This window comes from Spermophilus citellus (assembly GCF_964194105.1).
Source record: "Spermophilus citellus genome assembly, chromosome: 1".
NCBI lineage: Eukaryota > Metazoa > Chordata > Mammalia > Rodentia > Sciuridae > Spermophilus > Spermophilus citellus.
This window is the reverse complement of record NC_138182.1, coordinates 82,604,600-82,618,390: the sequence shown is the minus strand read 5'-3', so window position 1 is coordinate 82,618,390 and position 13,791 is coordinate 82,604,600. Positions and strand designations below refer to the sequence as shown.

General features: G+C 33.4%; 1 protein-coding gene across 1 annotated transcript in view; it reads left to right on the top strand.

Annotated features, from left to right (window-relative positions):
- Nucleotides 1-13,791, top strand: part of NDFIP2 (Nedd4 family interacting protein 2) — a 58,364-nt gene that overhangs the window by 25,607 nt on the left and 18,966 nt on the right. Inside the window, exons 2-3 of the mRNA XM_081301818.1 lie at nucleotides 5,086-5,251; nucleotides 11,390-11,523. Coding sequence (XP_081157944.1) covers nucleotides 5,086-5,251; nucleotides 11,390-11,523 — 300 coding nt within the window. The remainder of the gene's footprint in view (nucleotides 1-5,085; nucleotides 5,252-11,389; nucleotides 11,524-13,791) is intronic.

Here is a 13,791-nt window from a genome sequence, read left to right as displayed (position 1 = left end):
TTATGAAATATAAAATAACACAATTCTTGAGTGCATATTCAAACAAAAAGTTGAGAATTAGGCATGATTTATTAACTTGCAGTTTTTTATTGATATTCATTGGCTGTCTATACATTTGTTTACTAATTGTTCATATTTTTGTTTTGTCAAATGCTAGCTCCCACCATCTGTAAAAGAGTCTAGAGGTATTAAAGGTTTAGTGGGAAAAATATTCGGAAAACTAAATTTGAGAAAATTCTGCTTATGTGCTTAATGCTGTGTGTGTATGAGAAAAACTGCTATAATTCATTTTTATTGGTGGAAAATCTAACTCCATTTGCTGAGCAACATGGGTATGTAGAATCTTTCTTGTGAGCTGTTGGTTCAGAATAGCTGGGCTGTCTGTAGAGACTGCCCAGCACTTGTGCTATCTAATACCTAGGAGCACAGATAGGTAGTTCACTGTCTCCTCAGTTAATTTAGATGAGAAACTTGACTTGAAACTACCACTGAGCCATTTGATTTTATTATAACTCCAGTCTTTTTCTTGTTTAAATAAGATGTTAAATAAGGAAATTTAGAATGATAGAAATTACTATAAGTTTTTTATTAGTGACAGTATTACTAAGAGTTTGGAGGAACCTTTGGCATCTACTCTGTAATATCTTATTAAAGACTGGAATTTTATTAAATGTATTGACTATCAAATTTAAACATTTTTGAGAATGAAAGTGGTGGGTAAATTGGGTGGGTCTCTGGAACAACAGATATGAAGTGAAAGTGTCCTGGGAAAAATAGGTTACCCTAATTATACCACAGCCTCATCTCGAAAAGATTTGTTGTCTTACAAAAAGACCAGTGCTATGGGTATCTCTAGTAATAAAATGTTTTTTTAAAAAAATTTTTTAGATGTTGCTGGACCTTTCTTTTATTCATTTATATATATGTTACTGAGAATCGAACCCAGTGCCTCACACGTGCAAGGCAAGCACTCTACCACTGAGCCACAACCCCAGCCCTAAAAATGATTTTTAATCAAGCCAAAATTTATCTCATTGCAACTGCTAACCTTTTATGGGGGTGGTACCAGGGATTGAACTCAGGGGCACTCAACCACTGAGCCACATCCCCAGCCCTATTTTGTATTTTATTTAGAGTCAGGGTCTCAACTGAGTTACTTAGTGCCTCACTTTTGACGCTGTTTTTGACCTTGTGATCCTCCTGCCTCAGCCTCCCAAACTTCTGGGATTACAGGGGTGCACTACTGCACCCAGCTGCAACTACTAACTCTTATTTTCAGTTCTGCCCTCTGATAATAAGTGTAGTCATAATATTGTAGTATACAAAAAATATCAGCTATTTAGGTACCTTTTTTCAACTTTAAGATAGTTTTTTTTTTCTTTAACAAAATCCTCATCTAGTAATGGGAAGAATGTTTTCTTCCTATAGTAATGAACTGTGCTCAAATTAAAACGAAAGAAGAGAAACGAGAAGGGCTAGGGGGAGCTGTACGATGCTGGCGATCTTATGGCTATGATGCAAGGCACTCCTCACCTGGCAGCACTTCATACACATCTACACATTCTCATCTTGGTTCTTTCAGAAAACATTCAGTGAGGTCTTTTACTTCACAAAGGCAAAGCTTCCAGTTACTGTATTAGTGTTTTATTACCTTAAGATAGAATGAAAAGCTATGCTGTAGGAAACATATCAATTAGAAGAAGCAATAGTTTAAACACTGAAGGCTGACTTTCCCATTAGAGTTCATCATAATGCTTACAGTTTTCTTGACATTAAAAACCACTATTTTAGTCTCTGTGGAGACTAGCTACAGTAGTTTTAAGGCAGCCTGTCATTTCTTTTCCTTCAGACAAAAATTAAACCAAACCAAACCATGGTTCATTCAATATGAAACTTTTCACCACCCTAGTCACTATATTAAAAGGCAAATTTTAGTTTTCGTGTGCTACACTGTTTTGCCCATATCTTTTTCAGGAGGTCTGTAGTAGAAAGAGATGGAATGATAGCTGGTTTATGTTGGTCCTCTCCTTCTCCCTATCCCTGTTTTGCTGTTTAGGTAATTGTTAAAGAATGTAAAATAGCATCATTGGACAGAACAATTAAGGGAAAGTATTCCTAAATGGCATTGTCTAATTTGGTAGACATGGATTTATTTAAAATGTCTCCATAGTAGATTAATTTATAGAAGCAATTTTATTACTTGCAAAGATGTCAAAGTTACAATACTGCATTTAAAGCAAATTGAAATTAATATGCTATAGTGGGTAGAGCTTGTTGACTAAGTCATTGATTTTACTCTTGATGCGCAAAGCAAATGTTTACTGCATATCATAATCTTATAAAATAAAACAGTTGGTGTTAGGTAGGCTATTTTAAATAAATTAGGATAGGTTTTACAGGTTCCAAAACTTTATTTCAGAGGTTATATGTAGAGGAACCTCTAATTACTCTTAAGCAGATTTTAAAAATGAATTGGTCATTGTGGGGAGCACATTTATGTACTATATTTGATGTGATAAGAAGTATATCTTTAGGGCTGGGGATGTGGCTCAAGCGGTAGCGCGCTCGCCTGGCGTGCGTGCGGCCCGGGTTCGATCCTCAGCACCACATACCAACAAAGATGTTGTGTCTGCCAAGAACTAAAAAATAAATATTAAAAATTCTCTCTCTCTCTCTCACTCTCTCTCCTCTCTCACTCTCTCTTTAAAAAAAAAAAAAAAAAGAAGTATATCTTGTGTGGAATCCTCAGAGGAGAGCTGTTTTGTGGTAAAAGATTTTTTTCTTTTAGTCAAGCTCATTGTATTTCATTTGCAGTTTTAATAGCAGTGTGGAAAGTGGTTTTCTCTTTTTGACATGACTGTACTTAGTTATTTAATTGATACTGCCAAGTAAATATCTTTACATTTATTTGTTTTGCCTTGCTCAACTGACATATTTGCTCTTAGAAGAATAATCAGTTAAAGATGACTAGCTGAAGAGTTCTGGATAGTATGCAATGTGAAGGCACACTGCCCTCAGCCTAGAAGGTGTAGTCATTTTTTTTTGTAATTCACTGAGAAAGTGCTACGAGCAAATGTAAAACTCATAAAAATTCACATTATGATTATTTGAACCAATAATTCAGTTTCTGAGAATTAATGAATTAATTTTAAATATCTTTTTTTAGTTATAGGTGGACACAACACCTTTATTTTATTTATTTTTATGTGCGTTGAGGATCAAACCCAGTGCCTCACACGTGCTAGGCAAGTGCTCTACCACTAAGAGAATTGATTTATTATCCAAACCTTGGTGCTGTGATGTTTGTGGAAGAGTTATCTTGGTTAATTTAAGAAATTTTAGGTGTGTTTATGATAGTTCCATTGAAAGTTGTATTTATTAACTTGTAAAAATGGTTTTCTAGTGTGATCCTTACTATGACAAATGGAAGAAGCATTTTAGTAAATTGACCTTCGTGTGTGTGTGTGTGTGTGTGTGTGTGTGTGTGTAACTTTTTAGGCAAGTTAGTTACTACTTATTGGACTGATAGTGAAGGACCTCACAATTTCTGTTTTGTGGTATACTAGAGTATACTAAGTAAAAGGGAAGAAGGAAGAGACTAGTATTTATTTAACGTCTTCCCTTATTATGCCAGATGCTTTCTAAATATTTTATATCCCTATGAGGATTTGGCTGTATTCAGAACTTATAGTTGAATGTTGAGGTACACAGAAGACAAGTTTACCAAAGATACTGAAAGGTGGATCAAGAATTTGCTTGATGTTCTATCTAAAACCCCAAATCTATGTTTTACTACATCACAACGTTTAAATTTGTTATGTGTACTAGCTCTATGTCAAATTTCTTTGGAGCATTGTTTTTAACATTAAATTTCTTAAGTTTTAACAAATTAAGATATGGAAATTAAATACTAATGAAAACTTGTGTTTTATTTTCAAACTGAGGTTCTAGTTTAAAAGTATCTTAGTCTTGGGTTGGGGTTGTGGCTCAGTGGTAGACTGCTTGCCTTAGCACACATGAGGTACTGTGTTCAATCCCTAGCACCACATATGAAAACTAAATAAACAAAATAAAGGTATTATGTAAAAAAGTACTTTAGTCTATTTTAATAAGGCTTCTTTTCCTGAATTATTTAAGGATCAATTATAGTTCCTCCCTAATGAATTACCTTTTATGGCATTGAAGCCTTTGCTCACATCGTATTAGTTTACCTGTATTAGGTATTATTAACTACTAAAGAATGATCTTTTCAGAGGTACTATAAATGAAATAAAAGGTCTGAAGCCACATGCTTGGTTTTGATTTCTGACAGTGTATTGTTTGGCAAGTTACTTTAAGTTTCTGTACTTCCAGGTTTTTGTTTCAATTGGGAATAGTAATAGTATCAAAACATGCACGTATTCAAACATACACATGTGTATTATAGATTTGTTGTGAAGAGTAAATGAGTTAAATGATTAAACATCTCTAGATTGGTTGTGAAGAGTAAATGAGTTAAATGATTAAACGTCTCAACATGTTATTTTTACAGAGTTTTCAATTGTGATGAAAAACAGTTTTTAGAATTCTGTACTCACTGACTCATTTTGCTTTATGGTATTTTTTTTCTATTTTTAGGAAAACCAGTTTTTAATATTTCACATTTTAGAATATTTATACATCATTAATTTGTTTCATAATTCAGTTTCCATTTCCAGTTATTCTAGATTCAAGTATAGTAAAGATGGTATTGTGACTACACTACTAGGATTTTTTGTTTCCTTTTCAATACATATATTGTTATTGATAAATGGAAGACAATATCTACTATAGGATTACATGAATTTAAATTTATCTTGAATCCTAAAACTTTTCTTTGTGAACTCATAACAATTTTGTGTCTCATTTTTATTGTAAAGAAACTATGAAAATTCTGAATTTCTTAAGAAGTGAGTGATTAGGTGACTGATTAGATCTTTAAATTTTTCATCTTTTAAAATGCTAAAAGGTGATCATTTGCCATAAATTATCTTTAAAAATTAAATTTAAGAAAAATAATAAACATCATTAATTTGGTTTGATTTCCCTTTTCCCTTGTTCTTTTAGCTTCATAATGAAGAGGATAATTCGGAATCATCTGCTGTAGAGCAGCCATCCACTTCAAACCCAACACCACAGACTGTGCAGACTGCTCCTCCAGCACCAGCACTTGAAACTGACTCCTCTCCTCCCCCTTATAGTAGTATAACTGTGGAAGTACCTACAACTTCAGGTATGAAACAGCTAGTAATGTTTTCACTATTTTTTTTTTAACCTCCTTATACTGGGAACTGAACCTAGGGACTCTTTACCACTGAGCTATATCTCTAGCCTGTTTACTTTTTAATTTTGAGACAAGGTCTTAGTAAGTTGCTCAGGCTGACATTGAAATTGTGGTCCTCAAGTTTCAGCCTCCTGAGTAGCTGGGATTATAGTTCTTTCCTTTAGTGTGGTTTTGTGTAATTAAGTGGACTTTTAAACATGCACGTATTCAAACATACACATGTGTATATGTATATGAATATACAAACGTAAACACACATGTATACACACCTCATATACACATGCATATATAAATATGCACATGTATAGACACATGTATGTACATGCATATATAATCATAAAACAAAAGTTTTAGTGATAGGAGCAGGTAGGAATGTAGTGTATCTGATCAAAGGTAAAAGGTATACATAGTGTTAATTCCATATGTACGGTAATAATTCTTAAATACAAGACAGTGATTCCTGCTTACTGTTTATCTTTTCTGTTCAGGACATTCTAGAGAACAAATCAGTTAATTCTCTGGCCATAATTTACATATTTTCAGCAGTGCTAAACTAATCATTATGATGATTTGTATACTACTATGATTTTGTATACTATCTGATTTTATGATTGTATGATTTTTGTATACTATTGTAACTTCTGTAAATAGTCTGATAACATCTGAATAAAATCTAAATTATTGCTCTTAATACTTTATATATTCATTATGAAACATGTATTTTAAAAATCAGTTACTGGTAAATATTTTATAGATAACACCCTTTACTGGAATGTTTCATCTTTCTTATTCCATAATGCCATTTACTTCTCTGGAAGTCATGCCAACTTTCTCTGGTTACCATTTTTTCATTTGCAATGTATAGAAAGACCCAATACTTCTCTCCCCTTTTTTTAGGACCCAGTATTTCTTCCATCAAATTCATTTACTTTTTTTTTTAATTTGGTTATTGAAAATAATCTTGTCCATGAAGGTGTTCTTACTAATTAAATTAATAAATGCATATTCCTTTTATTTGTTTATAATGTTTTGACCAGTATTTCCATTTCATATGCTTTATTTATTTATTTTTTTGGTGATGCTGGGGCCTTGTGCTTGTGAGGCAAGCACTCTACCACTGACCTATACTACCAGCTTTTTATGCACAGTTTTCATATTGATTTCCACCAACTTTATTTTTCTTTGGAATTAGCAACTGGTTTGTTACTTATTAAAATTTATGTGCTAAATTTTCTTTAATATTTTCAAAGAAATCTGCAGTACTTGATTAAATTAAAATAATATCGACAAGAATGAAAACTCAGTTTGGGGCTAGGGATATATAGCACCTTGTGAAGTCCTGGGTTTGATTCCCAGCATCCCAAAAATAAAATAAAAATCACTTTGATGATAATCTTGAAGAAAGAAAATTAGTTGTTTTCCTTATGATGTCCATGTCTGAATAATGGAACATACTAATTTTAAGAAGGAAATCTTGATCCCTTCATTGTGACTATCATTACTACACTGCTGTGTAACAAATGGCACCCAACTTTATGGAATAAAATACCAATCATTCATTACTAATTTTCTTGGTTCTGGAGATGTCCTGGGATCAACTATGTTATTCTTTCCCATGAGCTCATGTGATTTTCATCTAATGGTAACAGGGATTGACGTCATCTCAAAGACTTCCTTTTTCATGTGTGATGGCTTTAGTTAAGACCTCAGCTGAGGCTGTTGGCCAGAACATCCATATTTAGCCTCTTGTTGCATAGACTTTCTCACTGAATAATGGCTGGGTTCTAAGAACAAGCGTTCTGAGAGAAAACTAGGTAGAAACACTGTCTCCTGTTATGATCTTGTCTTAAATGTTACTATCACTTCTGCCATATTTGGTTTGTTAGAAGTGAGTCCTTGAGTTTAGTCTTTCTTCAAGGTAGAGAAATTAGTCTCTATTTCTTGATGAGAACCATTTAAAACTAGCATGGTTACACACTTCCTCTTACTTCTTTTACCAAACCTTTTCTTTCTGCAGGCTTTTTCCCTTGTAATAAATGGCTTCAGTAGGCCAGATACCCCTTAAAGCAATTTTTGAAAAATCTGATCATAAAATGATGTGGTTTTTCTTCTTTAATTTTGGTTATAATGAAATATGTTATTAGTAGATTTTTTAAAAAAACTAATTCATCCCTGTGTTCTTAGAATAACCTCTCATGTCATGTACTGATCACTTCTAGATTTAGATTTGTTAGTATTTTACTTATAGTTTTGTAAGGGTCCGGCGAAACGTCGGAGGAAGAGACCACAAGAGACTGTCTTATGCAACAGCAGAAGGGAGGGTTTATTTGGAGACCAGCATGCTAGGGCCCAGAGCTCTCTATAGCAAAGAGAGATAGAGCCCTGAGAACAGCTTAAGCAGAGCTTATATACTTTCCTTGGAGAGGGCAGGGAGAGAAGTTACATTTTGTAGTTTGGCAGTTGGGGACAGCTCATTCTGGGAACAAGATTAGCAAACAGTTCACAGTTGGGGACAGCACATCCTGGGAACAAGATTAGCAAACAGTGTTTTGTTAAGCATATAGAAAAACAGAGTGACAAGTACCTATTTTATTAACCTTTCAGTTTTTAACAGTTTTATTAGTGGGATCTGTAACTTTGTAATTTTTAAGTAGTATAAAATGAATGGAGAAGCTTCCCATCTTTTTATGACTTGGAGTAGTATTAATAATATGGCATATCACTTTTAAAGGTTACATTTCAATTTTAAAAACCAGTTGAGCCTGGTGTCTAGATGTTCAGTTATTCTTTTTTTTTTAAAAAAATATTTATTTTTTAGTTGTAGTTGGACACAATTCCTTTATTTATTTATTTATTTATTTATATGTGGTGCTGAGGATTGAACCCAGGGCCTCACACATGGTAGGCGAACACTCTACCGCTGAGCCACAACCCCAGCCCCTGTTCAGTTATTCTTACAGTGTCCTTTGTGGAGACTGGTCTTCTTCATTTTTTACAACTCTTACTAAAAAGTCACTCATAACTTTAATCCAGCACAAGAACTATGAGTAAATCTAGAATTTTGGGTTTCTTCAGTAAAAGCTGTTGCTATTTTTCTCCAACTTCTTATAATGTATTATATGTTAAGCCTAGGGTGTGCTAGTTTTCTTTGGAGATTGAGGTTGTTTTATGGCTTATTTTTTATAGATCTGACATCACTAATAATATGTGACATTTTTATAATGTTTCATAATATATTCCTCTTGAGTACTCTTCTGTTTCCCCCCATAATAGTAGTAATAGCCTTCTTGGGTTAGTTTTATGGGTGAGAAAGCAGAGCTTCAGAGTGCTTAAATGATTTGCTTGAGATGACTCACCTTCTAAGGAGAGAACTTGGAGCTGGTGCTCTCTTGATTTTAATTCTCTGAGAACCACTGCCTTTCAGGGTAGAAGAAAAATGATTAAAATTAAAAAGTGAACATTAATGCTATAGTAATTTAGTGCTCCTCAATTTCCATCTATTAGTTGTGGGGATTTTTTTCTATCTTTTTAAAAAATTATTATTTTTATTTGTTTTACTTGTCATGTTGTACATGACGGCAGAATGCATTTCAATTTATCATACACAAATAGAGTGCAACATTTCAATTCTCTGCACCATTTGTCAAGTCTCACATGTACCTTGGGGTAACTATGTCAATCTCATCCCACCATCTTTCCTACCTCCATAACCTCTCCCCACCTTCTTCTTTGCCCAATCCAAGTTCCTCCGTTCTTCCCATCCCCCCCTTCATAGATAAGCATCCACTAATCAAGAGAAAACATTTGGCCTTTAGTTTTTGGGGATTGGCTTTCGATTAGCATGATATTCTCCAACTCCATCCATTTACCTGCAAATGCCATAATTATATTCTCTTTTAATGCTGAGTAATATTCCATTGTGTGTATATAACATAGTTTCTTTGTCCATTCATCTGTTAATGGGCTTCTAGGTTGGTTTCACAGTTTAGCTACTGTGAATCTGCTGCTATAAACATTGGTGTGGCTATGTCAATATTGTATGCTGATTTTAAGTTCTTTGGGTATAGATTGGGAGTGGGTTAGCTGGTTCAAGTGGTGGTTTCATTCCAAGTTTTCTGAGGAATCTCCACACTGCTTTCCAAAGTGGGCCACCAATTTGCAGTCCCTTCAGCAATGTATGAGTGTACCTTTTCCCCACATTCTCTCCAACATTTATTATTGCTTGTATTCTTGATAACTGCCATTCTGACTGGGGTGAGATGAAATCTTAAGAGTAGTTTTGAGTTTTTCTATCTTGAGTGTTAAAGAATTTCAAAAATTTACATACTTCTTGGTATAAAAGACTGCATCATCTTGAATAATGTGTCATTGTTCTAGTTTTTAAAATTTATAGCTTTAATAATTATTGTGTTAAAATTCATAACTATTGTTTTCACTTAGATTTGCTTCAGTTAAGTCTTAGCACTGAAAGAAATCTATTTACTTGATTGCATATGGTGTTTTTACATTATGATGACTAGTATTTTCTAAGAATTTATGCCTCTTGTGTCTTCTGGTGGATAACATTGAGTATTATATTGCTGTTAGCACTTTCTGTTGGTAGATTAAAAATTAATCAACTCTAGATTCTTAGCTCTTATTGATAGCATTAAACATTGTTTTAAAACCTATAGACATGAAAATCTAAGAGGAGAAGTATTGCTAACTAAAATTTTGTTTTCATGTTGTAAATGGAAGGAAGTCTGATAGAGAATATTTTAAACTCATGTAGAAAATATAGAAATAGTGTAGTTATAATTGAGGAAATCGTAAAACGGTTGTCAAACTTCGTGGAATATGAACTCAACCTTTTCTCTCCATATCAATGATTCTACCATAAGTCTCAGAGAGTTCACTGACCTGTATAATTTGACTTATCCTACTTATGTTAGAAATAAGTGATGCAATTTTATTTTTATTCTATTCTATTTAGTTTCATTTCAATTTAGTATTAGGGATTGAACCCAAGGGCTCTTTACCATTGAGCTACATCTCTAGCCCTTTTTATTTTATTTTTTTTTAATTTTGGGACTTAATTGCCCAGAGTAGCCTCAAACTTGTAATCAATCTTCCTGCCTCAGCCTTCCAAGTCCCTGGGATTAGAGTCATGTACCACCACATCCAGCAGTTTTATTTTTAAAATATGTAGTCTGTACTTGCTACATACATACACATACCTACCCTCTCTCTCTCTCTCTCTCTCTCTCTCTCTCTCTCACACACACACACACACACACACACACACACCCCAATATATATACTATTATGTATGCATATATATGACATATATGTATATCTGTTTCTGGAGCTCATTTCCAAAACAGCTTAAATATTGGGGAGGGAGAAATACTTAATAAAAAAAATATCTAAAGAACAGATGAATATGGTAAAAATGGGAAGAAAAATGGATAAGAGTGAAAAGAGCAAGATTTCATCAATCTTTTAGCAAAGAGAAATATTGTTTGCTGAAGAGATTAGGGCAGTTGCTGAAATAAACATATGTAAAAAATTTACTCCTTATATGTTATAAGAGCAAAGTATTTGAAGTCAGGAACTCCCTGGGTTCTCCCATTTACTGGGTGTTTAGTACTATGTAAGTCACTTAAGTTTTTCTGAATCTCAGGGTAGCTAAGGTTAATGTATTTAGAAGTGGTTATGAAATGCTTAGTATTATGTAAATGTTTGTTATTATTCTGATTTTTAAAAACTTTTTTGGCTATGAGATAATGAGCAAGTAATTTCTTTGTACATACCAATAAGCACATAGAGGATGTCATGTATTTTGAGTCTTAACCTTCCTTGTCTGAAACTGCTTTTCAAAATCTCATTCTTAAGGTGCTTTATTAATGTAACAACCTTTAGATTATATTTATCAGTTCTTTCTCTTTATAATAAATGACTAAAATATGATTATAATAGTTGTTGATGTGCTATATGTGGAACTACAGTAGCAGTCTCTTGTGTCCTTTTGTAAGTTTTTGTGGTCATGGCTATGATTATATTAAATAATTTGTTAATGATTTTTCTTTTTAAATTCTTTTTCTTCAGATGCGGAAGTTTACAGTGAGTTTTATCCTGTGCCACCACCCTACAGTGTTGCTACCTCACTGCCCACGTATGATGAGGCTGAGAAGGCTAAAGCTGCTGCAATGGCAGCTGCAGCGGCAGAAACATCTCAAAGAGTAAGAAAATTTTATTATTTCTTTTGATAATATTTTTGTTAATTTATTTTATATGCATTTAATAATATCAGTAGTTCCTTATGTCGTTTCCTGTATTTTCCCTACTACTACTTATTTGCATCATTTATGGTTAAATTGACATTTTCCAAGTTAAATTCACCTTCTCTATTTCTTGACCTCATTTCTGTTGATATTCCCCTGCCACTTCAGCTTGTGGTCATTTTAGAACTTGTCTTTACCAATACATTTATCACTTCATAAAATTTTGGTTTCAGGCATCTCATGAGCTAACTTTTCACCCTTCTAACTCACTTGCTCTGTGTACCACCATCCTAACTGTTCTTCTCTTTCACCTAGACCTCAAGTTTACTGACCTCTTCATTGTCTATGTACTTATTTTTCTCCTTACATAAGTTTAGATTCCATATTCTGTCACTTTAGTCACGATTCATCCTAGCATAGCTAGGCTAATGACTTCATGAAAGAACTCAAGATAGGCTATATAATAGTATAGAGAGAAATAAGGCCTTTAAATACTTTTCAGCTAAATTTTATTTTTCCTTTTAACATATTCTAGAATTTTGGAGTGATGGTGAAAGATTCCTCTTCCTTTTCTCCTTTGTATATGCCTTAGTAATGGGGTCAGTAAGATACATATGTTATTTGTTCTGGTAAAAGAAGTAGCTGTCTCACTAATGGAACGACAATGAGATGCATGTATGCTATTCAGCCAGTCAGGTAAAAGGTGGAAATTATTTATATTTTAGTGTTTGCTGCAAGCAGGGCTTTTTTTTTTTTTTTTTTTTTTTTGCCTTTTTTTCTTGCTTTGGAAGTGTCATTTCAGATTCTTAGATTTATCCCATTTTGTTCAGGAAAATTACAAAAACAAAGCAAAACTTCATCCAGGAAAGGTAGAATTAGGTGAAGAGTCAAGACAGAAAGAAGCCTTTCCTGTACTTGAGGCCAGAGCCCAGCAGTTAGATGGTCTGATAGATGAGCATCTTTCCAGGATGAGCTTTTTCCATCAATCATAGCTCTTCCCATCCCTGCCTCCACTCCCATCTTCTATCACACATAAATGTCATATAGCTAACAGTTACGAAGTTAGGTAAAGATATTAAACCCCTAATTTATTTTTTAAAACTTATCTCTCTCAGAGAGGAAAGTTAAGTCCCTTAAGACAGTAGCATAAATATAGCTTATTGACTGATGACACTGTCAAGAAGGATTTTTAATATTGTGAGAGAATTACAGAGAAGGAAGGGAGCTATAAAGTAGGGAGTTTCTGTCAAAGTGAACTCTAGCTTGCTTAGAACATGGAAGTTTGTAAGTGCTCATGAATGACTCTCAGAATATATTAAACTGTATTTTAGGAGATGTTGCCTTAGTTATTAGCAGAGCCAAAGATCCTTAAATTGTATTATGGGCATTGGATACTTTACTACCCTAACTTCCTACTTTTAAAGTAGGAAGCATTATCTGGACTTTGAGAAAAGCATAAAGGTGATTTTACCCCCTTTAGAGAGAAAACTCTGAAGTGTTACTATTCCATTCTGTCATCATTTCCAGTGCCTTGTTTTAGAAAGAAACTGTGATTCCCAACCTGAATTGGAACATGTCCACAAAGAAAAGTTCTGTTTTTACTTTCTTCTGATGCAATTGCTACATTAGCTTATGGGTCTTATAGAGAATTCCATAAAAAGCAAAGTACGGTTGTACAAAAGACATTAACTTGGGTTCCTCATAAAATATCTCTTAAATTTATCAGGGTGTCCTAATCCAGTGCTCCAGCACCCACTTTTGGCAGAGTTTGAATGTATGATTGTTTATATGTATCTCCACACACAAATTTTAAAATGTCCATACCTTAAAATCACTCAAGAGAGTAGATCTTGTGTTTTCACCACCAAAAATGATATACAAGGAAAAGCATGTCAGTTAGCTCAATTTAGCCATTCCACAATGGATTCACATCTCAAAACATAAGTTGCATAAATATATATATGTTTATATATTACGTAAATGTAATTTTTACTTATTAAATTTTTTAAAATTATAAAACAAACCTGGTCTCATTAGCATTTGAGCACATTTAGTTGTAAATGAGTCTCAGAAGGATGAGCTCTGAATTTATTTCTTAAATTAACTCTCATTGGGACTATATAGGTAGATAGTCAAGATACTTTGAAACATAATCTTTGTTTTCTACTTTTAAATTTTTTCCCCCTACTCTTTTCTATTTCTGATGTGTATAGCTGCATGCATATT